The sequence below is a fragment of the Polypterus senegalus genome, chromosome 2 (assembly GCF_016835505.1).
Source record: "Polypterus senegalus isolate Bchr_013 chromosome 2, ASM1683550v1, whole genome shotgun sequence".
In the NCBI taxonomy this organism is placed as follows: domain Eukaryota; kingdom Metazoa; phylum Chordata; class Cladistia; order Polypteriformes; family Polypteridae; genus Polypterus; species Polypterus senegalus.
The window spans coordinates 222584446-222612006 of record NC_053155.1 but is presented as its reverse complement, the minus strand read 5'-3'; the positions used below and the strand labels follow the sequence as shown (position 1 = coordinate 222612006).

Below are 27561 nucleotides of genomic sequence, written 5' to 3'. Positions count from 1 at the left end.
CCGCAATAAAGCGGCATTTTTTAGAGGAGCATCAGTATCTTTTAAGCAAACAGCCCATCCATCAGGCGCAGAGAATGTCAGAGAGGGTGAGAGAGAGGCAGAGACGAGCAAACAATCAAGCTCCGTGAGGGATGCATATCTTATAGCATTGAGGAGTTTTAGTTAATATGTAATACGTGCTCTGATTGGGTAGCTTCTAAGCCATCCGCCAATAGCGTCCCTTGTATGAAATCAACAGGGCAAACAAACTGAGGAAGCGTGTAGCATAAATTAAAAGACCCATTGTCTGCAGAAATCCGCGACCAGCGAAAAATCTGTGATATATATTTAGATATGCTTACATTTAAAATCCGCGATAGAGTGAAACCGCGAAAGTCAAAGCGCGATATAGTGAGGGATTACTGTAGTCATGGAGAGAATTGTGAACTCCAGGCAGTGATCAGACAAGAACCAGGCAGGACTGCGGCAGCAATACTAATCAATGTGTGACAGTTCCTTTTGTTTTATTTCCAATTATCTTTAATATCTATGAGCATTTTTTCTGTTAATAAGCAAAGCTTTGTAAAATAACCGTCTACACCTGAATGCTGCTCTACTTCATGGTTTAGGCTTCTTAAGGATGGTTTTCAAAGCCAGCACAGCCTACATTTACTGAAAAATGTTTGAAAATTTTTACTCATAATATGAGCAGCCACTTCGCTTCCTGATTATCATCAAAATATGACCATGTTTCCTTTTTTTTCTTTAAAGAAGATGGAGAAGGATGAATCCCTGGAATAGAATAAACAAGAATATAATGAGTGTGGAAAGATTAAACAAAGCTGACCTTCAAAGTGTGTGGTCACTGAGCTTGTGGTTGATTAGCACTGTTGGCTTAGAATCAGGCTACTTAGCAAAGTCACGATGTGCATCAAGGCTAATAAATGTATAAAGGCTGTGTATGCTTTTATCCTTTCTGTAAGCATTGTAGTCTCTTTTAGACCTTTAACAATAAAGATATACTGTTTTGCTTTTTGAGGTATATTTATCTGTACATGTTTGTTTTAATATATACAATTAATTAATTCAGAAGAAGAATATACTGTACATTCATCTCAGATAAAAGGGTAAATTCTCTTATCATCATGTAAAAAGAAAGAGAGCTGGTAGATTGCAGACTTCAAAGCCCATGAGTGATAGTTCTCTCCATTCCTGCATTGCTCCACCCTGCTGACCTGCAGTCTACATGGAGTGCTTAGCTGCTGTTCATCAGTCCTGATTGTCTTTAACAAGATCATGCTGCTTTCTAAATATGTGGTAAATTAACTGTGCTACACTCCAGTTGTCAGTTTTATGAATATTTATTTTTAACATAAAATGTATTTTAGTCATGTCTTTAAAAAGTTTCTGTCTCAAAGTTTTCTGTGCATTCAGCCATTCTGCCTATCCATTAATAAAAAAAAAAACACTCACAGATGCAGTGTGTGTAGACATGATATAAATAAAAGTGACCATGGATATCTGTTAGGAAAAGTAAAGCAAGGTAGGAATGACAGCCAAACCTGGGGTGAACTTCAGAAGCAAGTTTGAAAACTGTGCTTTTTCTGTCTTTTTCTCCCCCAGATAGACAAACCATTGTTCTTGGAACATTTTAGCTTTCGCAGAGAGTAGTTTAGCTTTTCACTTCCTTTCATGCAACCCTTCAGCGCTGCCTTCTCAAGATGCACAGATCACTGCTGTTTCCTATCTGGCAGCGAACTGCTAACTTTTACAAACTGCACTTTAAAGTTTGGCGTGCTGCCGTTGGCCATGTCTCCCTCTTAGTGACGACGCATAATTAATTCTCAAAATGTGTAGGCTTTTGCACCCATAACTCCTCATTAGAAGGTTTTTCAAAACAGAAGATCTTACTAAAATGTAATCGAAAACCGATCTAATGTTATCTCTAAAATACACTGTTGTCTCAGCGTAAACTTACTTTTTTTTTTCATTTTTCTTTTTTCAGTGGTGTGATTTGTTTTTTTCTTTCTTTCCGTTCTATTCCTGTTTAAATTTATCTCAGTCCATTAAATGCAAATTGCTTGTCCTGCTGGAATATTTGATTAAGTCAGTTAACCTTCATTGTGGCACACCATGTTTCTCATTCTCTTCTTTAAATTTCATCAGTGCTCTATAACAGAACAAGTCTTGTGGAAAATAAAAAAAAAAATGTTAAGCTAATATATTTTTTATGTTCATACACAGGGATTTTGTCTGTGGATGCATTAACCTCTTTTGCATGCCACTTGCGTGCAGTAGTCTGTAGTTTATGATTCTTACGACATAACCTGCCATGTTTTGCTTTCTCTACTAATGCAGTACTAATATTACCCATTTTATCTAATCCAATATTTGCAAAGGCAACCAGTCTTTTCAATATGGAGACATGCTGATTTATGGGTGACTTCCCAGCACTATTAAGGATTCTAATGCCACCATGGTGATGTGATTGGAAGTCCATTCTACCCAGAGCTATTGTTCATTTGCTCTATAAAATGCAGTGGCCTGAAGGGAATCAATTGAACTCTGGTCTTCTTTTATTGGACCAGCAGCGAATCGGGAGTGAACAAGACAGATCTCAGTAAAAGTAAAACTGATTTATGAGCAAGTTAAAAGCTTGTCTAGTTTAAAAATTGCCGGTTTTAGTCATGACATAGTAGCCTTCTTTAGACTTGCGTATTCTCTGACATTGCCATGGCAACCCTCGGGCCTGATAAAATTCCCCCAATCTCTCACTCTCTCTCTTTTTTTTTCCCCCACAGAGAATGATGAGACCGGAGTGATGGATAGCCTGCTGGAGGCCCTGCAGTCAGGTGCTGCATTCAGAGACAGAAGAAAACGGGCACCCAGGCCTAAAGGTGAATGCCATACCTTGGGAGTTTTTCCTGCCCTTCCTTTGTTACAAATAAGAATAGTTACATAATGAATCAAGTACTTAAAGTGGGGGGCAGCACTGGGGCCATACTTAATCTTTTCTTGATGATGACAGATGTCAAGAAGATGTTTATTCCAGTTGGCTGATGTCAGTACCAGTTTGCGAATCAGTGTACTGAAGTCAGGACTGCTTGATTATAATGGAGGGGCTTTTCCACAGAAGCATGTGCAGTTTATCTTGCTATGTTTTGTATTAATGTATTGCTAAGTTTTTGTATTAATTAGGGAAGCCAAATGTCACTATGGAACTCAATCTTTCATTGTGAACAGAGGGTGGTTTCCTAAAAAAAAAAAAAAAAAGTTGATCCAAAGTTAAATTTGTGAATTCTTTCATCCTTGACCACTCACCATGACTGTTCTGTTTCATGGTTTTTGCAGATGTCCGTCAAAGTCTTAGCCCAGGTTCACAGCGGCCCATTTTGAAGTCTTGTAACCATGGTAAAGATCTATTTTAAACAAGCTTGTTTGCATATTCTCTAATCCTGCCCGCGCTGACTTTCTTTATTTTCATTTCTTCAGAAGCTTTCCCATTCTTTCTCCTTAATTTTTTTTTCCACTTTACCTATGCACCAAATGTACTTTGCCCTTCTGAAATGATTGTTAACTCCCAAATGGAGGTCTTAATTTGCACTCCTCTATATGAAATGAAAGGTGTTTTATTTTTCCGCTCATGGAGTGTGCTGCATAAATCCAGATAACCCCAAAGCTGACAGCAGTTGCCTGTACATATTATCATCATCTGGGGAATAATTTACTTTTCAAGTGTCGTGCATCAGCATGTGCTACAGAATGCGAATTTCATACAGCAGATGATTAACATCAATGTGTAGCAAGCCATATTGACAACTCTTCTCCTTTTAAATAGAATGATTCAGCAGGTTAGGTACTTCCAGAGAGTTACAGAATTATAATTGCACTTGAAAAAGAAAATGTAGAGCCATTTACTTAGGAAATGTATAGCAAATTGCTACATAACTCTAGATATATTCCCATGTCTTTTGGGTCACAAAGAGTATGAGGAACTGATTGTATTAAAATGGACTTGCTGCTGCTTCTCAGCAAAAGGCAAAATATTGAGCTGTTTGGAGCCAGAGATAAATAAGTCTCAGTTCCATTTTAGTGAGCTATTTTTCACACCTAGTTTTGGGTTTCTTTAACCTTTGCTTTTTATTCAAACACAATAAAGGACAGGCTATAGTCTTCATAATTCTGCATGCAGTGAATGTCAAATTCATTTGTGTTCTTAGAAAAATACCTTTGTTTCTACCACAGGGGAGATTATTGACAAACGGATTCTCTCCCTGTTTTTTTTTTTCTCTTTCTCAAATAGTTCAACAAAAAGGGGGGGGAACTCGCCAGTTACATAATTCATCATTTGTCATAACACCTCCAAAGCGGTCTTCTATCTAGTTAGGATACATTGAATGTCTATCAGCAAGTACAAGTAAAGGGCAGAGTGCATTAAGGGATTGCCAGTCCGATCTCATGGGACCAAGTAGGCTGCAGTCGTGGGGCTATTCTAGGGCAGTTCATACTTCTTCATGCTATTGTTTACTAACTCCTCAATCGGCAGCTTTTGTTTGCACTGCTACAGGTTTTCTCCTTTCTGCCTAACAGTCATTGGGTTCAATCAAATGTTATATTCCAAGGTAGGTCATTGTGCTTATGGTTGTGCACTCATGTTGCTATTCTTGAAAGTTATTGACTGTATCAAAATGAAAAAGCAGTGAATGGCATCCTAGTATGTGTGAATGTAAAGCAGACCCCAGAGAGTCTGATGCCTTAATACAAAGTTGACCAGGCAATGACTCAAAAATGTTTCAGACCACTTATGAATAGGTGCTGTATAGAGTATAGCAAAGTCATGGTTAAAGTTTTGTTACATGCCAAAAAGTCAATAATAGTTGAATCATTGGTAGTCCCAATTGTAACATGTTGTAATTGATTATTATTTGTTAGTTTTATTAACACTTGAGAAAGTAACCTATACCAGCACTTTAAATGAGCTCCTCTTCCAGTATGTTGTCTTTGGTGCTCTATTAACACCAGACTGACAGTCTGTTAAGATCTTGGTACATAGCAGTAATAGATGCTACTGACTAATAGGTAGCCCCTTTCTAAAGTGTCAGTAGTTGTTTTTTTGCATATGCTAATCCTAGAGAGAGTAAGCACCAACTCAAATGCATGATAGAAACCTAGCCATTAAAGGGTATATACTTGTGCCCCTGACCCTCTTAATTCTTTCCTGTTGGTGAGCCAAATTCCCTCATTGTTTTTCAGCCAAAGTTCACTTGACTACCCATTCTATATGTGTTGCCAACTGACTATATCTTAATTACTATGTTAACATGAACTCTGTAATGCCATGACCTGTCTAGAGTATATTAATTACTGTAATTCAATCATGTTTTGCTGTTTGTTTAACTTTATTTGTGTTGTTGTGTACGTAAGTAATGCATCATTTATTAACTTACTGTTATATATATGTGTGTGGGCATTCATTGAAGAGCGTTATAGAAGAGCAAATTAAATTGAGTTTTATGACACTAATTGAGGGTATGAGGTAATCATATGTTGTGCTCTTTAAATTACCAGCTTAAACCCAAATTCAATTATAATACCAGGCTCTCTGCCTGAGCATGAGGTCTCCGGAAAGTCATCTTTTTCCACCTTCCTATGCAGCGAAGTAGAGATTAACTGAGATAGGCCTTTAAGGACGTTGCATTAGCCCTCCTGACCATACTGCCCCACTACGAATGCAACATTATTTTCTCCTTGAAATAGAATATTAATAAGTCAGGTGTTTATTCGGTATTTGTATTATTTAATTATTGGCTTCCTGATGCCACGGAGGTGTGGAGCACTTTGAAAATTGTCAATTAGCTAAATAAAAGGGTCCAGGATCATAAACTTTTCTGTCCAGAACAGATGTGGCTGGAAATATTTTTTTACATAATGTACTTTTTTGTATTTGTTGATAGTAACAACAAATGATCACCTTTCTCATGACCAAATTACTCATTCACAAAAGAATACTGATTTACTTTGCGTTTCAAGGGCTCAATTACCAGGTAAAGATGCATGCTACTAGCCTTTTTGTCCTTTAAAATTTTTTGCTTTGTTGGTTTACAGTACATCGGTAGAAGGCTGTCAATAGGGATTGCCACAAATTAAAGGTTATCTATAAAAATGTGCTCATCGAAGGTCAATGATTGGCTAAGATGCATATTTTGGTAATTGTGTTTTCTTTTTCTGTACTTCTGAGCTTTTCCCGCTAGTAAGAGCCAAAGCAGAAACCAACTTTTTACAAGCCACAAGTCTCATTGTAGAGCACACTGAGTCAATTTACAAACCACCTCTTAACCCGTACGTGTAAGTCATTGGGATGTGGATAAAAATGCAGAGTGCAAAGAACCAAAGAAGCCTGACTAACAAGAAATTATTCATGAACCAGAGAACGAAAAATGCACACAAACACACAGAGACGCTGTTAAGGCAGTGGCCACTGAGCTGCATTCTGGAGCTGTGAGGCAGCATTGCTCACCATTGTATACACTGTATATTAATGTACCACACTAGTCCATATTATTAATCAACTCCAAGGGTCAAGCAAGTGGAAATGTACTTTGAATGGAACAAGCAAAAAAGTCCCTATTTTGTTTTTAGAAAGGCTGGGTGATACCACCCCGTTACAAATATAATTGATAGCATCGTAAAATCAAAATAGCATACCTGCTGTTTTAAATAGCACAAACTAAATATGGGTGATGTATCATTTGTACCAAAATCACTGAGTTAAAATGGTATGTTTATTAATAAAAATGCCCTTTTTAACATGTTATAACTAAATGCAGGCTTCTAAAAAACACTGACTTGGTTATGCTTATTTCATTTTTAGCAATGTAATTAGCCCAATGCTGTAAATAGTGACCTTTACATTAAGTGTGCTGTTGTGCTGAAGGAATCCTCCATTGGATGTCGTTTCAATCACATTCCTTTGCAAAACACATTGATCTAAACTTAGCAAAGAAGAAAGAAGGTCCTTCTCTGCACTAATGTTGGCAGATAGCATGTCTTATCAGGTGAGACTGTAGTCTGTCAGCATTAACACTGTTCTCAGCAGTGTTCTACTTTTGCATGTTGTGGCATTTTGTGATTGTTTTATTAATCTCTTCTGCTACAAAGAGATATGCTTCCTTTCTCTTCCACTATTTACTGTCATATTTATTAATTGAGGCATTGCAATATACATATGATGCTGAAGCACTGCCTCCACAATGTCATGAAGCATGCAAAACACAAAAATGTGCCCAATGGTCAGTCTGTATAAACTGATAACAACACTCTGCCCAATGGTTAGTCTACAAATTAATGTGAATTGTAATGACTTTTCATAAATATTGTATCACCTTCCAGTTTATATATTCATTATAAGAATGTCACATTTCAGAGAGTTCAAATAAACATACAGTTTTTAAAGCTATAAACTGACAGTAACAACACTTAGGACATTGTAGATTGCAAGGGCTGAATGCCAAAACAAAGGTAGAAATTAGCAGTTTTCTCTGATATTTTAATAGCAGTGAAAGTTGATATTTTAGGTACTGTTGAATTTGCTTTTGTTTTCTTGAGTGTACAGAAAGTTGTTTTAAGTCAGTTTTAGTGGTTAATAAATGCAGCTAATGAATGGATTGTGTTTAAGAATGGAATAAAGGTGAACTTAACATATCGTAAGGCTGCTTGGTTTAGATCTTTAGCTTGAAACAATCACTCTGAACAAATCCTGCCTTCATCCTGCCTAAAAATCAGCAACCCCTTATTGCAAGGATATGTTTAAGTCTGTCTGTTTGGAAGTAATGAACATGTAAAATTGTCCAGGAAAGCGTTTCTGGCAGCCTTCACTTCAATAGGTTTCAGTCCGTCAGGCAAGCTCTTTGTTGTTGTTTTTCTTTCTGTTTTGTTTTCACCATAATATAATATTTCCAGATCTGCTTCATCCACTTCATAGCCATGGTTATTTTCTTTTTATTACTTTACTTGTATTAAAAAAAAGTTAAAAGCCATAGTATTCATATTGCTGTTCTAGCATTTGCAGAGCTAAAAAAAATCTGTTTAGCATAGAATTCTCAAATCTGCTTAATCCAGTTCAAGATCATTGGCAGCTGGAGCCTATCCAGGCAACACTGATCTGTCCCTGGATCGTATGGCTGTGTGTTGGCTGACTGGGCCAGTTTAGAATCACAAATCAGCATAACTAACTTGTCTCTGCGGAATGTGGGTGGAAAGCCAGAGTACGAGGAGAAACACCTACGTGGAAATGTTTGACCTTGAAATGCAGATGGTCTGGTGACTGTAATAGCTTATCCAGTAGTCCATTTGCCAATCTTTGGTGCATTGTGTGAGCAGCCAGTCCATAACAGGACACAGTCCCACAATCACCCCTTCAATTTCGAGAGCACATCTTTGGGATGAATTGATGAAATGATTCAGAATACCCAAGAAATTCATGTACAGTACTTCATTTTCACTCTGCTACCTTGGTGATTATGCTGTATGATTTTACTAAGCATCAAACAGTTTGAACATACACTGTAAGTGTTCCTTTAAGATAAATCACAGAATGCTTAACTTCTAATAAAACAATTGTATAATGCGAATCATTAGTAAACAAAACACATTCAAGTATAGGTATAAATGTCTGAACCATTTTCTGAAGTTTGCAGAATCTTTATTTTCCTCAAAAAGAATAAACTGAATATGCTTCATCTTTATGTTTGTGTAATTTTTATTTACTGTTAATTAAATTCAACACTTTTACAAATTATTTCTCACTTCATGTGTAATGTGCATATTCTTTAACTGAACATGTTTAAATATTCCTAAACTAATGCTTTGCCATCTTTAAGCTGCATAAAATAAATAAATGACTTATAAATCATTATTAATAAAGTAAGGGTCTTCCAAACATTTGCCAGTAGTAGATGACAAAGCAACTAATGTGGGAGGTTTCCACGTTTTCGTAAAGTGTGAGTCCTTATAGCAAATATTGCCCTTGAATTTTAAACTCGGTTGTAAAATGGTTATTGAAATTCATAATTTGTTGCTGTGAAATGTGCAAGGAAAGCTATCCTCCAGGTGCCCTATTTTTATTTAGTTCTCTAACTCAGATCTTCACATTTGTTAACAAGAGTTTAACTCTTTAAGAGTAAAGCACCATGGACCACTTGTCTCATATTTGGAAAACACACCTTAAATGACTGAAAGGGCTTGCTTTTCTTCAGATCTGTCTGGCTGAATTTTGCAAGGAGCAACATTTCAAAATGATTACAAGCTAATAATTTTACCAGTTAGATTAGTACTGATGAGGAAAAGTACAAAATTGGACTGACACCATGTAGTCAGGCTTTTTCCCTTGATTGGTGGCATAATGGAAAGTTACTGATTTAAACATAGCCCCTTTCAGAATGGTAAGATTTGTTTGAGCTACTAAATCAACTAGTTTTTGGAGAAAAAAAATGATATTGTTTCATTCATTTATGAAGGCTCTAAATGCATTATCTTTATTTGTTGAAATTTCAGGCAGAATTGGGTTGCAGTGGTTAGTGTTGCTTCCTCATATCCCAATTTTGTCAATGTATGTGTCGAGTTTTCACATTCACATAAATATGCACTTTTCCCCAAACACACCAATATTCCTCACACATCCCAAAGACATACGTGGTACTGTAACCGGCGACTCTAAATTGTCTCAGTATAAGTAGACGTGGGTTTGTGCATGAATGTGTTTTTCTGTGGACTTGCACCTTGTCCAGGGATGATTCTTGCCTTACACCTGATGCTGCTGTGTTGTACCTTCACACTAAAATGATACCAAGTGTAAAAGAAAAGGATAAATGGATACATGTCTAAGTTGTACGTACTTAATCTGTCACATGATGCACCACGTTTAGTTGTCTTTTCCTTTCAGTTTGTAATTTTTTTTTGCTTCATTCTTCACTTTCATTTTGTGTGTTTGCTGTCAGTTATAAAGCTCAAGGGATAACATTTTGTTCTGGAAACTTTGTCCACATCTGAAGAGGAAGATTTGATGTTTGTGCTCTTTAGCAAGTAACAATATTTGTCAAAAATGCTAAATAGTCTAATGTGTTGTGTTATCTTGATTCATTTAATGTAACTAAAAAAACGTTTACCAGTTGTTTACACTTAAATTCAGGTCAAAGGTAAGAAATTCTGAAGACGTAGACATCACTACCCTGACTATGGAAAGGAAACCAAAGATTATCATCTGGTGGATTTCCTAGACAGCTGTGGTTTCCTCGCACAAATATAAGACACTCCAGTTGTCAAATGATGTCTTTTAGCACCTGTCTACATGGACGTCTGAACTGAGTGTTTTTCTGCCGTCTGTAGCATCAGGTGAACGCAGATTGTATACTGACCATTTTTCTGCTCATTGCAGCAAATCAGACAGACTATCCACGTGGGCTTTGACCACTTGTGTTCGGTTAGATGCGTGTTTGGATGGCATCAAGAAATTGGCACATGCAGCTTTTTGTTGGTGTCAAAAATATATACACTGTGAGACACTAGGGGGCGTACCACCACCACCCTAACCCAGGCAGAGACAGGCAGGAGACAAGTTTTGCCACACTCCACATGTTTATTTACAGTTTTTACGCCAATACTAGTAAGCACAATGCAACACCACTAACACCATTTAGTCCCTTCTGTCACCAGTTCTTCTCCCTCCACTCCTCTTCAGGCTTTGTCCTCTCCTCCTGACTCTGGCCACTTATGGAGTGAGGCGGTGCCTTTTTATAAGGCCCCTGGATGGACTCCAGGTGTCTAATGAGCTTCTTCTGGCCACACGTCCAGGTGTGGCGGAAACGTGACCAAATAAGGCCCTGGAAAGGTCCATGCACCCCCTGGCAGTGGCCACAGGTTCCAACAGGGTTGAGCCTCCATGCTCATAACCCGTGGCCCCACTGAAAACCAAGAGGGCTGCCCTGTATTGGCCCAGGGAAGAAAATGTCCCGACAATCCTCTTTTCCCCAGTCCTTCCATACTTTGGGCGTCCTGGCCAGACATGGGGCCCCAGCCATCCACCACAACAAACACATTCACATTTATACACATTATCAACAAAATAATAATGATAATAATGGAGAATTTGAAGCAGTTTGTATGTTTGTGCTGATGGCGTAACTTTAGCTACTATGGACTATTAATGCCAGTGGATGAGTGTACATACGAGAACAGTTTGTATATTTGCTTAATTCAAGGTAACAGGTAGCCTCTCTTCAGGGCTAATACTGACTCACACATTGGTTGACTGGCGATATGGTGTTGTACCAACTGAAGCAGGTAATCAAAACTTGAAACTGGCATCCAACATTATTTGAAGAACTTATGAGGAAATCGTTGCATATCTTCATAGAACACACAAAAGCTTCCTTTCTTCATACACTGTACAGTCAGAGGGTAAGCCAGTAGCGGCGGCAATGTTTTCTCTACCTACGTTGCTGTATCAGGAGCATTTTTAACACAAGGAAGTTAAGAGTCAGGTCTAATAAAGCCAAATGATCCATATTTCGTAAATCCAATGAAGGATGAACTTCAAACCACACAGGCTTAAAACACTCTGAACTGCCTGACAACTGTCCCCCACAAAAAACTACAATCTGAGCTGCAGGTTGCCATTTACCAGAGGCAAACAAATGCAAATGTAATGTCATATTGAAGTCCTTTAAGCACCACTACAGAACGCAGTGTCGCTCAGAGTGCATTCACTTAAACAAGGTTTGAACACTCATGTGGACAGGGCCTAAGCTGCTTCACTCAGGGAAAGTAAGTAAGTGAGTGTGAGTGAGTGAAAAACCGTCTTATGAGTGTGACCTGTGTTGGACTGGAATACTTTCAAGGTTTGGTTTCTGGAATGGAGTCCAGTTTCTCATGAGGCTGTAATGGAAGGGTGAGCTCATGAGGAGAGAAGAATTATCTGAACATTTTAAAAATGAAAATACTTTATATGTGTGTTCTGAGTGGCTTATCAGTCTGCTTTGTTTCAAAGTGTTTTATGTCCATAACTGTATGCTCTATGAAGAACTTCCCTAAAATGCTGCAGGGATTGCTATATTCTTATCTTTTGTGCATCTTGTAATATATTGGGGTCTGCAATGATTAAAATTAATTAACTAAAACTAATTTAAGCTGCTTCAGTGTTCAGTCAAGCTTGCTTAATAATCTTTTTGTTATTTAAACATACAGTATAATACAAAATTCACTAAGTGACCCATCAACAAAAACACTATTTCCCATCTAATTAAAAAGCTGAAATTTGACAGGAGTATACATGTAGTGCAGTAAACATTTTGATATATCACTTTTTAGGGGTAAAAAAAAACCCTACAATAGAAAAACTAAATACCCTAAAATCTCAAAAATGCTTTGACTGATTTGATTGAAATTTGGTGACATTAATTAGTCATGTGTTTTTTTCATTTGTTCATAAATTCTTTGTGATCAGTATTAGTATTACGTTAACTTCCATGCTCTGTGTGGTGCTGACAGGGGGCTTTATGCAAACCAAGGACGTAGTAGAATTGATTGATTGCAGCACTAGCCAATAGGGTGGACAGTCGACTGAAGTTGAGATGGTGTCCTGGAGCCAGACATAAGCACGTCTGCCATGTACAGTGAGGTGTGAAATGGAAAAGACAAATTTTGGAAAGCACAAGGAAGACACAAAGCCCAGTTGTTGGCAAGAACCATGGCTTGAGTGCCAGTGTCAGACGCTGTGGTCTTGAGTGCTGGTGTTGCTTTGCCAGAAGCAATAGGGTAGGAAGAGAGAAGTAAAAGCAGAAGTGGCATCCTTGGATCCTGGACAAGAGAGGTATAAGGTGTCAGTTTAAACTTAATCGGTCCCCCATGAGCTACCACTTTGCAATGTGCACTTGAATCTATGAATATTGAAAGGGGACCCGCATCTCCGACCTCTGAAATTGTTTACATTTACGTGTGCATCCACTTACTTTGAAAAGAAGTACCACACCCCGTTCTTCACCACCCTCCAAAATTCTTTACATATACATTCATATCTGCAGACTTTAAATGGGGACCCCAATCATTTAAGAAGCCTTCAAAACATAGTACTGGCAGTTGTATTCTTCCACTTCAAACAACAGGGAAAAATAACCCCAAAAATAAAAACAGTGAATTCGTTACACAGGACACTTAAATGTGCAGTCTGTAAATGTCATTGCTGTTTGTAAAAAATGAAAGTAAAGTGCAATGTATTCGAACTTTATTTTCTACCAGCTATGGCAAAAAAATAAATAATACAAACCTGAACATTCAGTTCAAAAAGAAATATTTGTGTGAATGACATAAACAAGTAAAAATCATAAAAATGATAATAATATATACTCACATTTCACATTATTTGATTACACATTTCAATTCAAAAGAATGCACTTTTCTGTAAAATGTTGTTTTATAATGACCATCAGCAGGAATATTTACTCATGTAAATATAATGTAAATATAATCATGTACTCAATTGTGTGCAGCATATTAAAGACCTAATAATATTACTATTATTATTACTTATTATTTAACTGACACCTTTATCCAAGTCAGCTTACAACACTTGAGATACAATTAGTTACACTTCTTTTGTTTTTCCAATCAGGGCACAGACAGGTAAAGTGTTGGTAGCAGCTTTTAAACACACAACATCAGGGTTTCAAATCAAAGGTCCAAAGCCTTAACCATGACACCACAGTAACTACCAATAATATTAAACCTTTGGTAAAATCCCTACAAAGATTACATAAATAAAAGTTCTTTTTTACATAATACTTCTGATACATCTGATCAACTGATGGCACTATAACTGAGGCCCAGTATCTTATGACATTTCCTGGGCATAATGCAGGTAACACAACCAATGCAACATAAAGCTTAACAACCCCGTATATTTTGCTGCTGAGTGCATAGAGGAGTGTCTGTTAAACTTTAATCCTATATCTTCTAGGTGGGATCTACACCACATTATTAAACATCAGTTCTACATGAAGGACTTTTACACTCCTTTTATCAATGTAATCTTCTACAGTGACTTAAATGTATATTTTATGCATGTCCTCTTATGATATATCATAAGTATTTTAAATTGTAACATAGATTTGTCTTTAGTTCAATCCTGACATCTTAGTAGAAATGTATCTGGTATATTTAAAAGATGCCATCTGCATGGCAGATAAAGAAACAATGGCTGCTGATCTTATGAATGACATGTATATTTTGTATTTCACATTAGTTCTAAATAGTGACATCTTAACACTTTAAAAGCTAGCCAAACAAGTAGGAGAGTGCTTGAGCTCTTGTCCTGAACAGAGAGCAAGAGATGCCACAACTTGCCACGAAATTAACACTTTCCCATCTCTTACTGGTTTCTCATGTTACTGCCCAGGGCTAAGGAATACTTAAGGCACTCATCTGTTAATTTAAAGTCAAGCTACTTCTTTATCCTGTAATTCATTAAAGACCTCTTCTGTGCACAAGCTTAAATTAATTCAGTTTTAGTTGAACTTTATTTGCACAAAGTATAATTAAATGCAGTTTTATACTTTGTTGTAGTGATTACTTACATTTATTTATTTGGCTATGTTTGCTTTAATTAATTTCCATCTTTATATTTGGTTTCTGCACGACAGAAAAACATTGCCGGTTTCTGAACATTGATTTTCATTTTTTCTCTATTCACATTTGTTTGTGTTCATAATTCTAGGAAAAAATTGTTTCATTTTTCACAGCAATATGAACACTATTAATACAAGTATTTAGAGAATCGGAATTTATGTAAAAACTATCAAACTACTTCAAACATCTTTAAGTGGCCTTGGTCTTGATTAATGTGTTTTTCTTTGTCTTCTTGAAACATTTTGCTACTTATTTGAGAAAAAAGTGGTTGGTTAGGTTTTCATTGCGTGATAAATAAATAAAAAGTAAGTAAGACGCAAATTTCAATCTGTTATTCAAAGTAAGCAAATGTTATAGAATATAAAATAAACAAAGAGTTATTATAGAAAATACTTGATCTAAACGAAGGTGTTTCTTTCATAAAATTGTACCTCGAGAATTACCAAGTATTATTCAACCTACTTAAACCCACTTTAACCAGTTTTGGCTGGGGATGGGGTGGGTAATCATAGATGCATAGGAAAAGATACTGTATGTACATTTTTGTCCCTGGGAGAAATGTAGCTTTTTACAGAAGCTCTAGAATATTATAACAAACACCAAACATCCCCCTCAAACATATACAAGAGTTATAAAAAAACAAAAAACAAAATGAGTATCCTAGTAGCAGTGGATATGAGACATGAACCAACCTTGAGCTGGGTTTCAGATCATCTCAGAGCCCCAGATTATATATTGTACATCATTGTAAAACTCCACCAGAAGGTATGTTTGGACAGAATACGTGTAATTTTCATTGTTTTGTGTCTTATCTTATTCATCTGAAATAGAAATATATTTATGATATTATCCTGTCTGCCCGTACACACAGTAACAAACAACCAATTTTGATTCCATTTGCTTTGGAGACTTAAAATGATTTGGTTTTGCTGCTTGTGTATTTTGTTTTTTATCTAGTAAACAGAATATACTGATAAATATTTAATAAAATTTAATACTTACCTACTGTTGAGCACTTCTGGTCCTCTCAAAAAGCACTGATGCACTAACACTACATGAACAATTTGTCTTCTTATTGCTTTTTTGTTTTCTTTTTGATAAGCTATTTTGGATGGAGGCAATTTAAAGCTAGTCAATATATTAAAAGACAGGAATGCACCAGCACAGGTTAAGTCTGTCTAGATTTAAAACCAGGATAGAATTGAGGGTACAGAAGTCATTGCACTCTTAGGGCCAGTGACCATAATCTTATATATAAAAGTTTACACGTGGAAGTGTGTGTGTGTGTATGTGTGTCTGTCTGTCCGGCCCTAAAGTGAGAGGTGGAGTTGGGGTAAGGGCTCCACTTCTGAGGAAACAGAAAACTCGCTTAGCTGCTAATAACACAAGCGAGGCCAGCACGTCAGCAAAATGAAACCTCCGAAGAAAGACAAAGTCGCTTAGCCGCTAAAATCAAAAAAACGGTATCCCTTTTACTTTTCCTCCCCGCTAATGCACAAGCAATGCGAGCACGTCGGCAAAAGGAATCCTCCTAAGAGAGAGATGTCCAGAGTAGTTTCTTTCAATTACCTGACATCTCTACATTTCAATTTTTTTCTGACGATTTCAATAGTTTCTAGGACCCCAGGCTTTTTACAGCACTGGCTTACACACCTAGTATAATGTAATTGTCAGTGTTTGGCAAGCGTGAGGATGCAAAGACTAAAATTGTTAAGTTTAACTTTAGTAGAGCGAAATTTAGAGCACAAGGTGAAGTCTGAAAAAGGTAAACTGGGATAAGTTTTTAAGTGTGCACACAGTTGAGGGGCATTGGAATAGATTTGAAAATGTTTTTCATTTAATGTAGTATAAGTTCATCCCAAAATTTGGAAGGAATAAGAAATAAAAAAAACAAAAGAGATGAAAAAAACTGTTTAAAACATACAAGTCCAGTAACTCTCATGCGAATCATAGGGCATATGAGAGCATGAGGGCTACCATTAAGAAGGAAGTTAGGGAATCTAAAAAGTAGATAGAGATGAGTATTGCAGAAGAAAAGGATGACCCACAGAGATTCTTACAATATGGAAGTAGTAAAATACAGTTAAGAAGGAGGTGAAGTGTATTGGAAACAGGAAGGGGAAATTAAAATATACAGACAGTGAAATAGTGAATGCTCTAAACTTGCATTTTTCTGAAGTCTTCACTTTGACGATGTGCATAATCTCTCAGGGGTTAAAGGGAGAACTAAGGCGGTACTAAGTGATTTAGTTACATTAGGAAAACCGGACACTTCTGAAAATTGCCTTTTCATGTTTGCAAAAACTGAATGTAGTATCTCATCAGTCATTTGGCTTCCAGCACAGCAGGCATGATGTGTGCGATTGGGTGAGATTTTCCTGATCTGTTGGACAGTTCCCTGAGAAGTTGTCATGTAAATGTACATTACAATAACAACTCGGTGATATAAGTTATTATTTGTGTGAGTCGTCATTTAGCTGGTTTGGCTCCATTTCCCTACTTGATCATCATTTTCCACTTTCTACGAAATAATGCATAAAGTATAGTGTGTGTGTTCTGTTTTTCACCTTATACAATTTCTTGTATTAGAAATGTGTTAGATTTCACATAACCCTTGGAGTCAGAGTGCAGGATAAGCCATTGTACCGTGCCCCTGGAACAATTGCAGGTTAAGGGCCTCGTTCAAGGGCCCAGTAAAGTAGGATCCCTTTTTGCAGTGATGGGGATTCGAACTGGCAACCTTCCAGATACCAGCCCAGATCCTTAGAGTTGCCATAAATATACACAAGTTCTCCTGTCAAGTTTTCTTTTATAAATCCCAACTTTTGCGTGAAAGGTTGCATACTCACACTTCAGGCATTTTTTTTGTAAGTCTGACCAGATAACATTTATAATCGAGTGCTTAAAGAGGTTAGATAGTACATATATAAACCATCCATCCATCCATTTTCCAACCCGTTAAATCTGAACACAGGGTCATGGGGGTCTGCTGGAGCCAATCCCAGACAACACAGGGCACGAGGCAGGACCAATCCTGGGCAGGGTGCCAACTCACCGCAGGACACACACAAACACACCCACACACAAACACTCACTAGGGCCAATTTAGGATCGCCAATCCACCTAACCTGCATGTCTTTGGATTGTGGGAGGAAACCCACGCAGACACTGGGGAGAACATGCAAATTCCACGCAGGGAAGACCCGGGAAGTGAACCCAGGTCTCCTAACTACGAGACAGCAGCGCTACCACTGCACCACCGTGCCGCCCATATACACTCACCTAAAGGATTATTAGGAACACCTGTTCAATTTCTCCTTAATGCAATTATCTAATCAACCAATCACATGGCAGTTGCTTCAGTGCATTTACGGGTGTGGTCCTGGTCAAGACAATCTCCTGAACTCCAAACTGAATGTCAGAATGGGAAAGAAAGGTGATTTAAGCAATTTTGAGCGTGGCATGGTTGTTGGTGCCAGACGGGCCGGTCTGAGTATTTCGCAATCTGCTTAGTTACTGGGATTCATGCACAACCATTTCTAGGGTTTACAAAGAATGGTGTGAAAAGGGAAAAACATCCAGTATGCGGCAGTCCTGTGGGCGAAAATGCCTTGTTGATGCTAGAGGTCAGAGGAGAATGGGCCGACTGATTCAAGCTGATAGAAGAGCAACTTTGACTGAAATTACCACTCGTTGCAACCGAGGTAGGCAGCAAAGCATTTGTAAAGCCACAACACGCACAACCTTGAGGCGGATGGGCTACAACAGCAGAAGACCCCACCGGGTACCACTCATCTCCACTACAAATAGGAAAAAGAGGCTACAATTTGCACAAGCTCACCAAAATTGGACAGTTGAAGACTGGAAAAATGTTGCCTGGTCTGATGAGTCTCGATTTCTATTGAGACATTCAAATTGTAGAGTCAGAATTTGGCGTAAACAGAATGAGAACATGGATCCATCATGTCTTGTTACCACTGTGCAGGCTGGTGGTGGTGGTGTAATGGTGTGGGGGATGTTGTCTTGGCACACTTTAGGCCCCTTAGTGCCAATTGGGCATCGTTTAAATGCCATGGGCTATCTGAGCATTGTTTCTGACCATGTCCATCCCTTCATGACCACCATGTACCCATCCTCTGATGGCTACTTCCAGCAGGATAATGCACAAAGCTCGAATCATTTCAAATTGGTTTCTTGAACATGACAATGAGTTCACTGTACTAAAATGGCCCCACAGTCACCAGATCTCAACCCAATAGAGCATCTTTGGGATGTGGTGGAACGGGAGCTTCGTGCCCTGGATGTGCATCCCACAAATCTCCATCAACTGCAAGATGCTATCCTATCAATATGGGCCAACATTTCTAAAGAATGCTTTCAGCACCTTATTGAATCAATGCCACGTAGAATTAAGGCAGTTCTGAAGGCGAAAGGGGGTCAAACACCGTATTAGTATGGTGTTCCTAATAATCCTTTAGGTGAGTGTATAAACCATTGACACATATTTTTTGAAATTCCTCAGATATAATGTTCTAATGTGGAACTCGGGAGACAGCAGTTTAGAAGGTGTGGACCCAGGAACTTGATCTTCAAAATGTACAGTTCCAAAAGTAATAAAATACATTTACAGATTCCCAGGTTACCAGCATCTGGTGACCTCTACAGTTTTGTAAGCCTGAGACAAAGGAACAAGATTAGTGTTTGATATATAAAAGAGAAATTTAGTTTTAACTGGTAAAAAGTAGAAGCTTTTTGAAAACAGGTTGTTATGTAGTGTTACGTATTAAGCTTGATTAAATAAAAGGTCAATAGGTCTCCTGTTATTACTTACAGTATATGGTGAAGGGTATGGTTATGTGCGCATGTGTAATAGAAAAAGGGGGTGTGGAGCTTAAATAAACAGCGTGAACAAGTGATATGGAGACAAGTCAAGTGTGTGAGAATGGCATAAGCATTTGTTGTTATTTCAGATTTGTTAAATAAAAATTTCCTGTTATTCATAACCCCATGGGACTTGTTGTATTTAGAGGTATAACTGAACATAAAAAGGTATAACAAATTAGCAATGAGACAGGTTCAGCGCACTCAACAAAAAAGCAACAATGGGTCAAACAGGAAAAATGTCAAAATACATAATACAAGAATCCAAGGAGGACTTCAGTTGGTACCTGGAGCGGTTGGTGCTCTTAATGACAACAAACAACATGCCAAGACAAGATGGTCTGTGCTTTTCTGTCTATAGTAGGTGCAAAGACTTACAGAGAGGTTAAAGAATTTAGTCGTGCAGGCTACTCCAAGTACAAAGGCGTACGCAGAGCTGAAAGAAGCATTGTTAGCACATTACACACCACAGCCTTTGATTATAGTGGAGTGTTTCCTCTTTCATAAACGAAACCAGCACGAAGAGGAAAGCATCAATGAATATGTTGTGGCTTTGAAACAGCTGGCATCGAGTTGTAATTTCAGGACTTTTCTGAAGAATCACTGCAAGATGTATTAGTATGTGGCATGCGCTCCAAAGAAATACAGAAAAACTTTTGTCAGAAGTAGACTTAACTTTTCATAAAGCTTGTAAAATGACGCTGGCTATGGAACTTTGCAAATGGAGTTGGTGCCAACAGTGTATTACTTCAGAGAACATCATCGTTTAATGTAGTTATTCCACATTTATTACATACAGCTTTTCTGTTGTTCATCACCCTGTGATACTTGTTTTTAGAAGTATAACCGAACAGAACATATATAACACAGGTGTATTGCAGGATGTGTCCATGTATAAGCTATCTTTGTGCTCAACAGAAATCTATTGCAGCATTTAAGTTAACTGCTGTCAGATGCATAGATCAGTTTCTCAGATATATTAAAACCTTGACATAGGCCAATAAGAAAAAGTTGTGTTAAGAAACAAAGATGAAGGGGGGAAGAACGCTGTTCCAAAACAGTCACTGATTTTCATGAAAGAAGAAGATTTGAAGTATATAAGCAGAATTTTTAAATTATCTTTATTTTTCATACTATTGTCTATAGCATCCTGTTTTAAAATTAAGCAGGTATTAATTAAGATCCCATCTGGTTTAATTCTTTAGACTGTATCCCACAAGGCTGCTGGTTTAATGCCCACAGTTAACCCATTGAGTGTGCCCAAGGACAGAACCTCACCAGCCAGTGCTCCAGTAGTTTAAAAAAATGCGGGCACATTTCTAGCACTATGAATTGTATATCACTTTGTAAAATGTGTCTGCTAAATAACATAAAATGAGAGGGAAAGACAAACTGATACTAGAAGAGTAATAATGCAGATCAGCGTCCAGTTAATCATTAGTATTTATTAGATATTGGACTGATACCTTTATTCAAGGTGCCTTACAAACTTTTTTTAGTTCAGTGACTTGCACAGGGACACACAGTGAGTCAGTGCCAAGCACTGAAGCAACAGCTTTAGGGTATAAGATGCTGTACCTGAAATTACAACGTTTTCTTCAGTAAATGAGAGGCAGAATTGGGGACAATGTAAATCTCACCCTCGTTACTCAACTGCATCAATATCAATAACGTATAGACTCCATTCCCTCCCTTCTTTTTTCTTTCTAGGTGACCCCATTAACATTTTCAAAGTAAACTTTTACACTATATTAACAGCATCCAATCCATATTAATATTAGCATCCAACACCTTCCATAGACAAAACCTCAAATAGCCTTTAAGCCTTCTGCATTTGATTTTTACTTTTTTTTCTTCAAAACCAGTAATTTCATTTTTCATTATAAACAAAATTAATTCATAATTTGTGGTTTGTACTGATAAAAGCACTTAACCCGTCAGTGCAAAAGCTGCTTTGGGGACAGTCGCATATTGAATTACCACAACTTCTAAGATACTGGTGATCCAGATGAGCTCTATGCACTTCTTCAATAGCCTCTGGGAATGATCACAGTGATATCAGAGACATGGCAGGCTAGGTAATTCATTTTTTTCTTTCCAGTGTTTGACTGCCCCCCAACCCCCAATGTTTTACTTTTTACCCTTTTTTAAATGCATAAGAGCTTATTTTTCATTCAAGATGGCTTTGACAATATTTCTTTTTCCCTCCTGAACCCAAGCTTAAATAAAAACAGGAAATATTCCTTGAGTGAGTCACCTTATCAGTGCTTATGTAGAGCGTACCGTTGAAGAATGCCTTTGCAGTTGTGAGATATCTGGAGTGGAAGCTATTGAACTTGAGCAGGGAAGACAAATTGAGAATTTTAATCAGTCTTCACACACGTGTTACAAGAGAACTAGCAAGTGACTAAATAACGGAAAATTACTTGAGCGTCTCAGGAATTCTGGTTATCTTTTATTTAATAGCCTTGTACAGTACTTTCCCTGAGAAGACATATTATCTGCAGAACGAATTTTGAAATGGAAAGCTTGATCACTGAAATTCACATAATGGTTCGATAAAGTCAACTGAGCCATTAGTGTTATAATGAAGTAGCTCTGACAGATCTACTAGGCCGCATTACAGCTCTGTTTATTAAGTGTCCAACTCAAGCAGTACTAAATATGGTGTGTTGTTTTTTGGTTTGAAAAATAGCATTATGGCAAGTGTTATTAATGCACATTATTTAGTGATGTTGCTTTAATTCCAGCTGCACTAAGGTAGCAAAGGCTTCTATTTTAAAAACAAAAAGAGCATGGTGCCATTTTTTCTAATTAATTTACTGTCTCCCCTTATCTTGTCTTATCATGCCATATATATCAGAGTGGGTTTGTCGCTGCCTCCTTGTCTGTCTCTCTCCCTTTTGTGTTTCCTGTTAACTGGCAGGATGAGTAGCACACCTACAACAGCAGAAAGCAGAAGTGTGTCTGCACAGAGAAGTTTCTAGTTGTGGGTTTTCATTTTTTCCCCTCTAATTGGTTGTTTCGTAGTACAAGTGTCCCCTCAGTTCTGTGAGGCGTGCAAACACAGTGTATGTATCTTTAACTGTTCTGAAAGTTAAGCTTCTTGCATGTGACCAACTGTACATGTATTTCTACCTTTTCCAAACTCTCACTCATCTTCCTGACATTCTTCCTGCCATTATGAGAAGAGTACAACATTAGTTTAACTGTTGTTTTTTTTTTCTTGTGCTTTGCTGTGATGCTTCTGTTACCATAGTGACAATTTCAGATGCAGAAGGTAAAGCAAAGAAGGGGATTGTGGCAAATGATAATTGTCGCCATTTGCTGTCCCTTCTGTCTATTCCTTAACTAGCACAGTTGCACAGCTCTCTGAATCTTCAGGCTAACAGCATGATGCACCCCTGAATGCACTTCTGCTAAAGGCTACCGGCTGCTCTCCTGGAAAAAAAAAAAAAACAAAACACACTCAACTGAAAGATTTGAGCAACCTCTAGTGCTTACAGCACTGCCGAGCGATGAGGTGAAGCTGGTCCTGAAACAAAGGGAGACTGTGGATTAGAGATTTCAGGAAACAGGCTGGTTAGAATCTAGAAGAGGGCACCGCTGATGAGGCATAAATTAATTGGGCTGCATCTCCCCGGACCTTTGTAACTATTCCTCTGATCTACATGTGTTTTTTATTAGTAGCTGTGTGTGACCTTATTTGTGTAACCTTATTTTTGTGGATTAGCTCTGGTCAGTCACTCTTGAAGTTTGCAGTTCATGATTCATTTTCTTTTGGGGTTAGTAAATAGTCTGTAAAATAAAGATTGTAAAATTCTGGAGCAAGTGAATTAACATGAACACCAACAAAAAGGCAGAAAATAACGAGTTGAAGTCATGGAAAGTGTTTTCTTCACATAGAAGTAAAAGTCGCCTTATGATGAATTTTTGAGATGGAGAGAAAGAAAGTGTGTTCTGATTAGACAAAAACAATCACTTAACAAGAAAAGTCATGTTAAATAAAGTAATAGGTGGAAACAAAACCCTGCAGGCTGGCCAGGATTGCCTATCCCTGTGCTAGTGGACAAAGGTGCCGATATGGTCCATGCCCTGCTGTTAAAGGCTGTGCCAGGGCCACTTAAATGTGGGGTACCCCTGTTAGATGAATTAAGTTGCATTGTTAATAAATGAAATACCATTTCTGACCTGAAAAAAATTGTACATGTGTACACTGAGCAAGCAGAAAGTACCAAGAGCTGGGCCTTCAATCGGTACCCAGGTAGTTTGTAAGGGCAATAGTGGCGACGAGTCACGCATGACATTTATGAACTGCACTGATAGCTGCGTGAGCCATGGTAATATGAGAGCATGGACTCAGGTGGCTTGAGCATCTCTTAGTTAAATTACATCTATAAGCAAATCCATGATTACTGTTAAATGACTGTGCACTTGGAGTATTCAAGTTAATTAATTATTTAAGTCAATTAGTTTAACTAAACAGCTCTGTTTGTTGTATTTACAGTTTGCAGTAACACTGTTTATGAAGCAGAATCTATGACAAATTTTTAAATTCTGATTTTTAAAAAAGTAACCATTTTAATTATGTCAAAAATAATTCATTTCCATTTCTAAAATATGTTTGCAGTGTTCCCTTTTTTGCTATTATTTAACAGACCTTCAATTTTACAACAGACAAAAGAAATTTAAAAAAATCTTAGTGTGCATTTAACTCTGCTTTGAAAGCTGTCCATTAAAAGGCAATCTCATAATTGCTTGGTTTAAACCACATGATTTTTCTGAGCAATTTTTCCACTGAACAGTGAAAAAGGTAAAGGGAAAAGAAAAAAAAAACCTGAAGCCTGGGAATATTTTTTACATTACATGAATTGTGGTTATAAAAGCGCCATCACAGCTATGATTTCATCTGATAGACTCTTCCCGGGAAATGGGTTTAGAGGTTAGAAAACTGACATGCTTAGTGACCTGTGCTGAGGTCCTCCTTATCATAAGCATTGTCCAAGAATAAAACAATGTGTTTTAAGTGTATATTTGATAATCCATAGTACACAATGATCATTTTAATATGCCTCCTGTGAATGGTGGAATTGTGTGTATGGGAGAGTGTCCTGTGGACACATTTTTAACAAGGAACAGAGCTGTTAAATGTTTAGCACAGCTACTTTACTTAGCAGCTCCTGAGCTGTGGAGTTTAGAGGGGTTGCATGTTCTCCCCGTGTCTTCCCACATGCCAAACCTCTGCATGCTGCTGAACTGCCAGCTCTGAACCTACTGTGTTGTGAACGCTCAGAGCGTTCTGCTAAGGCTTGGTGGCTGCTGCCAGTATAGTCTTCAGCTTCACCAGGACCTGGATATGATAATATTTGAATGGATTCATGGCATAAAATATATTCTTTTTTAGCTTTAGTGCATATTTATGAAAATATTTTTTAACTTTGTAGTTCATTTTACTAACAAACAAAATAGTTTTATGCAATGTCGGGCAAAAATGACAAAGTATAACAAGATGTTACATAACAAGTCAATTTTTATATTTGTGCTCTGCACACATCTGGGTCCAGTATCAGTGTGGATTAGTGAAGCTTTAATGTTTGAAATATTTCTACAATCACGAATGAAAACAAGTGGCAGCCAAATCTCCTTTAGAAGCAAGAATTCAGTAATGAAGTATTCCTGTCATAGATCACACAGACCTAATAAAAATCTCTATGGCATCAAACAAAAAAAAATTCTTGAACCATAATGTTCAGAATATGCCTCATCTGTAGGTTGCTGCAACAGTAAAATGCATGCCTGTAATCTCCGGCAGCTTGTTTGGGTGTTTTTCTGAAGTGGTGCAACAGGAATGTGAGGCAAAAGAATGCGAGGAGCACAACAATGGCAAGCAAATGTGAACACTGGACCAAAGCAGGGAGTGTGTTTCTGCTCCTTAAGAAATCAATACCCCTTTCTTTGGTGGTCATTTTCCTGTTTTTTGTATTATATTGACTAGCTAGTAACTGATTCATATCTATAAGCATTTTAACAAAGCATTGATTTTTTTTTTTTTTTGCTGCTTGCAGCTCAAGGCTGGCTGCTGTGTTCATAAGACCTACAGAAGCTTTTTTATGGATTTCTGCGGCATCAGAGAAAAAAATTCTGTTAAGCCCACATTCCATACAATTGTATAATTCATTTCAAAAATTTTCTTTTTTTGTTCCCTGTCTCAGAAATAGAAGGTAATCAGATGGAAATTCATTCTAAAAACACTAAATTAACAAGAGGGATTGAATAAAAGTAAAAAGTAAGAGCATTCCATTTAAAACATCAGATCAAAGCCATGACCCTCTCTTTATCAGTTTTGCATAAAGACAGTGGTGCTTAGCTGTTAATTTGTTCATGTTCACCATTAAATCCATATTTATGAGATATGTTTTAATAAATCCTAGTATTACTATTTTTTCACTATCATGAAAAACACTCTTATGTCCACTCAGAATTACAAATGCCAATAAGCATTTCATTCAGTTTGTAAACCGGGTGGCACTTGCTTAAACAAATGACAGCAAAGGTGTTTTTTTTTTTTTTTAAAGTATGAATAAAGGCAAATCATAGTTTGTTATAGTATGGCTTTTTTCAAGGGTACTCTGACTAGTGTGGGGGTCTTCGGCTGTGTGTTGTCAGCTTTTATAACCATTAATTGAAATATTTGCTTTGGGAAACAACACACTCACCTCTTCCTCTATAAAATCTGTACATTCAGAATTGTATTTTCACACCAGAATATGGTTAGCACTTGTAAGAATGGCAGAATATTCTTGCTTTTAAAAAACTCTCTATAGTGTAGGTCACACAATTTTCCAACTCGCTTATTTCAATCTAAATGATGATTACAGAGTTACAAAGAACTGAATGAACCCTTATACAAATGTCCTGCTTATTTTTGTATAATGTTTGGAAAAATACACTTGTTCTCATTGAAATCTAACCTGGTGGCACAGTGGTAGGTGCTGCTACCTCCCAAGTCCAGCAAACTGCTTTTTAATCACAAGTCCAGTTGCTGCCTTACTGGAGTCAGCACACTTTCCAAGTGTCTACTGTTTTCCTCCCATATCCACAAACTGCAGCTTAATTTTTTTGCATTAACCAGAAACACTGAATGACTGGTATCCATTGCATTGCTCCCTGTTCTGCCAGGAACAAGTCCAACTCTGCCAATCCTGTATAAAGTAAGCTTACTAAATGGTTAGATGGGTAAATACATTATTGCCTCTGTTGCAGTATGTGTCCTTCAGGCCATCATAGAGCAAAAATGCATTGTGCTGCCTTATATGTAAGATGTACAAATATATATATATTTTTTAATTCACAAGTGTTAAATTTTATGTTAACATTTTTCTTTTCATTTTCATCATATAACAATTATACAAACAGATTTTTATCAGGGGTGGAATTGGCCTTGCAAGAATTTAATTTACAGCCTAGTTAATAAAAACTTTTTTTTTTAAATAAATATTCTGGTTGCTTTCTCATATGTCAAACACTTGCAGATAAAGTGTAATGTTAAATTACCTGTGTATGAATGAGCATGGCTGTGTGCAGAAATGGGTCCTGTGATGGACTACCTTGAATCTGACACTGCCTGGAAAGGCTGCAGTGTGAAATGAGGGAGATTAGAAAGTGAACAAGTAAATTTGTATATATATATTAAATGGCAGTGTGTAGATTTTGGGTATGCCCAGTTTCAAAGACAAGGCAGAAGTATTATTATTTCAATACAGACTTGTAGCGATTATATTATTATTGGACTGTGGCACTTATAGCCCAACTATTGTTTTATTGGAGGGACAGATTCTTTTTATATTGCTCCATCTCTTGTTATTTTATTTAGGACTTTTAGAAAACATCTTTCTAATACTGAATCTTGGGGAAATAATTCAAACCTCAATATAAATGATTATGTTATTACTCATCACATCATCCATTTTTAAAGTGGATTAATCTAGTTGTTAAAAGATGTCTTCTTCCATCCCTATAGAACAT

General features: G+C 37.3%; 1 protein-coding gene across 2 annotated transcripts in view; it reads left to right on the top strand.

The window, feature by feature from the left end:
* The window catches only part of LOC120523740 (protein diaphanous homolog 3-like), a 933584-nt gene that overhangs the window by 790732 nt on the left and 115291 nt on the right, over positions 1 to 27561 (top strand). Inside the window, exons 26-27 of one of the 2 annotated variants that reach the window (XM_039745313.1) lie at positions 2781 to 2876; positions 3331 to 3390. In XM_039745313.1, the coding sequence (XP_039601247.1) occupies positions 2781 to 2876; positions 3331 to 3390 (156 nt within the window). The remainder of the gene's footprint in view (positions 1 to 2780; positions 2877 to 3330; positions 3391 to 27561) is intronic. The other variant, XM_039745314.1, reaches the window with a different exon arrangement.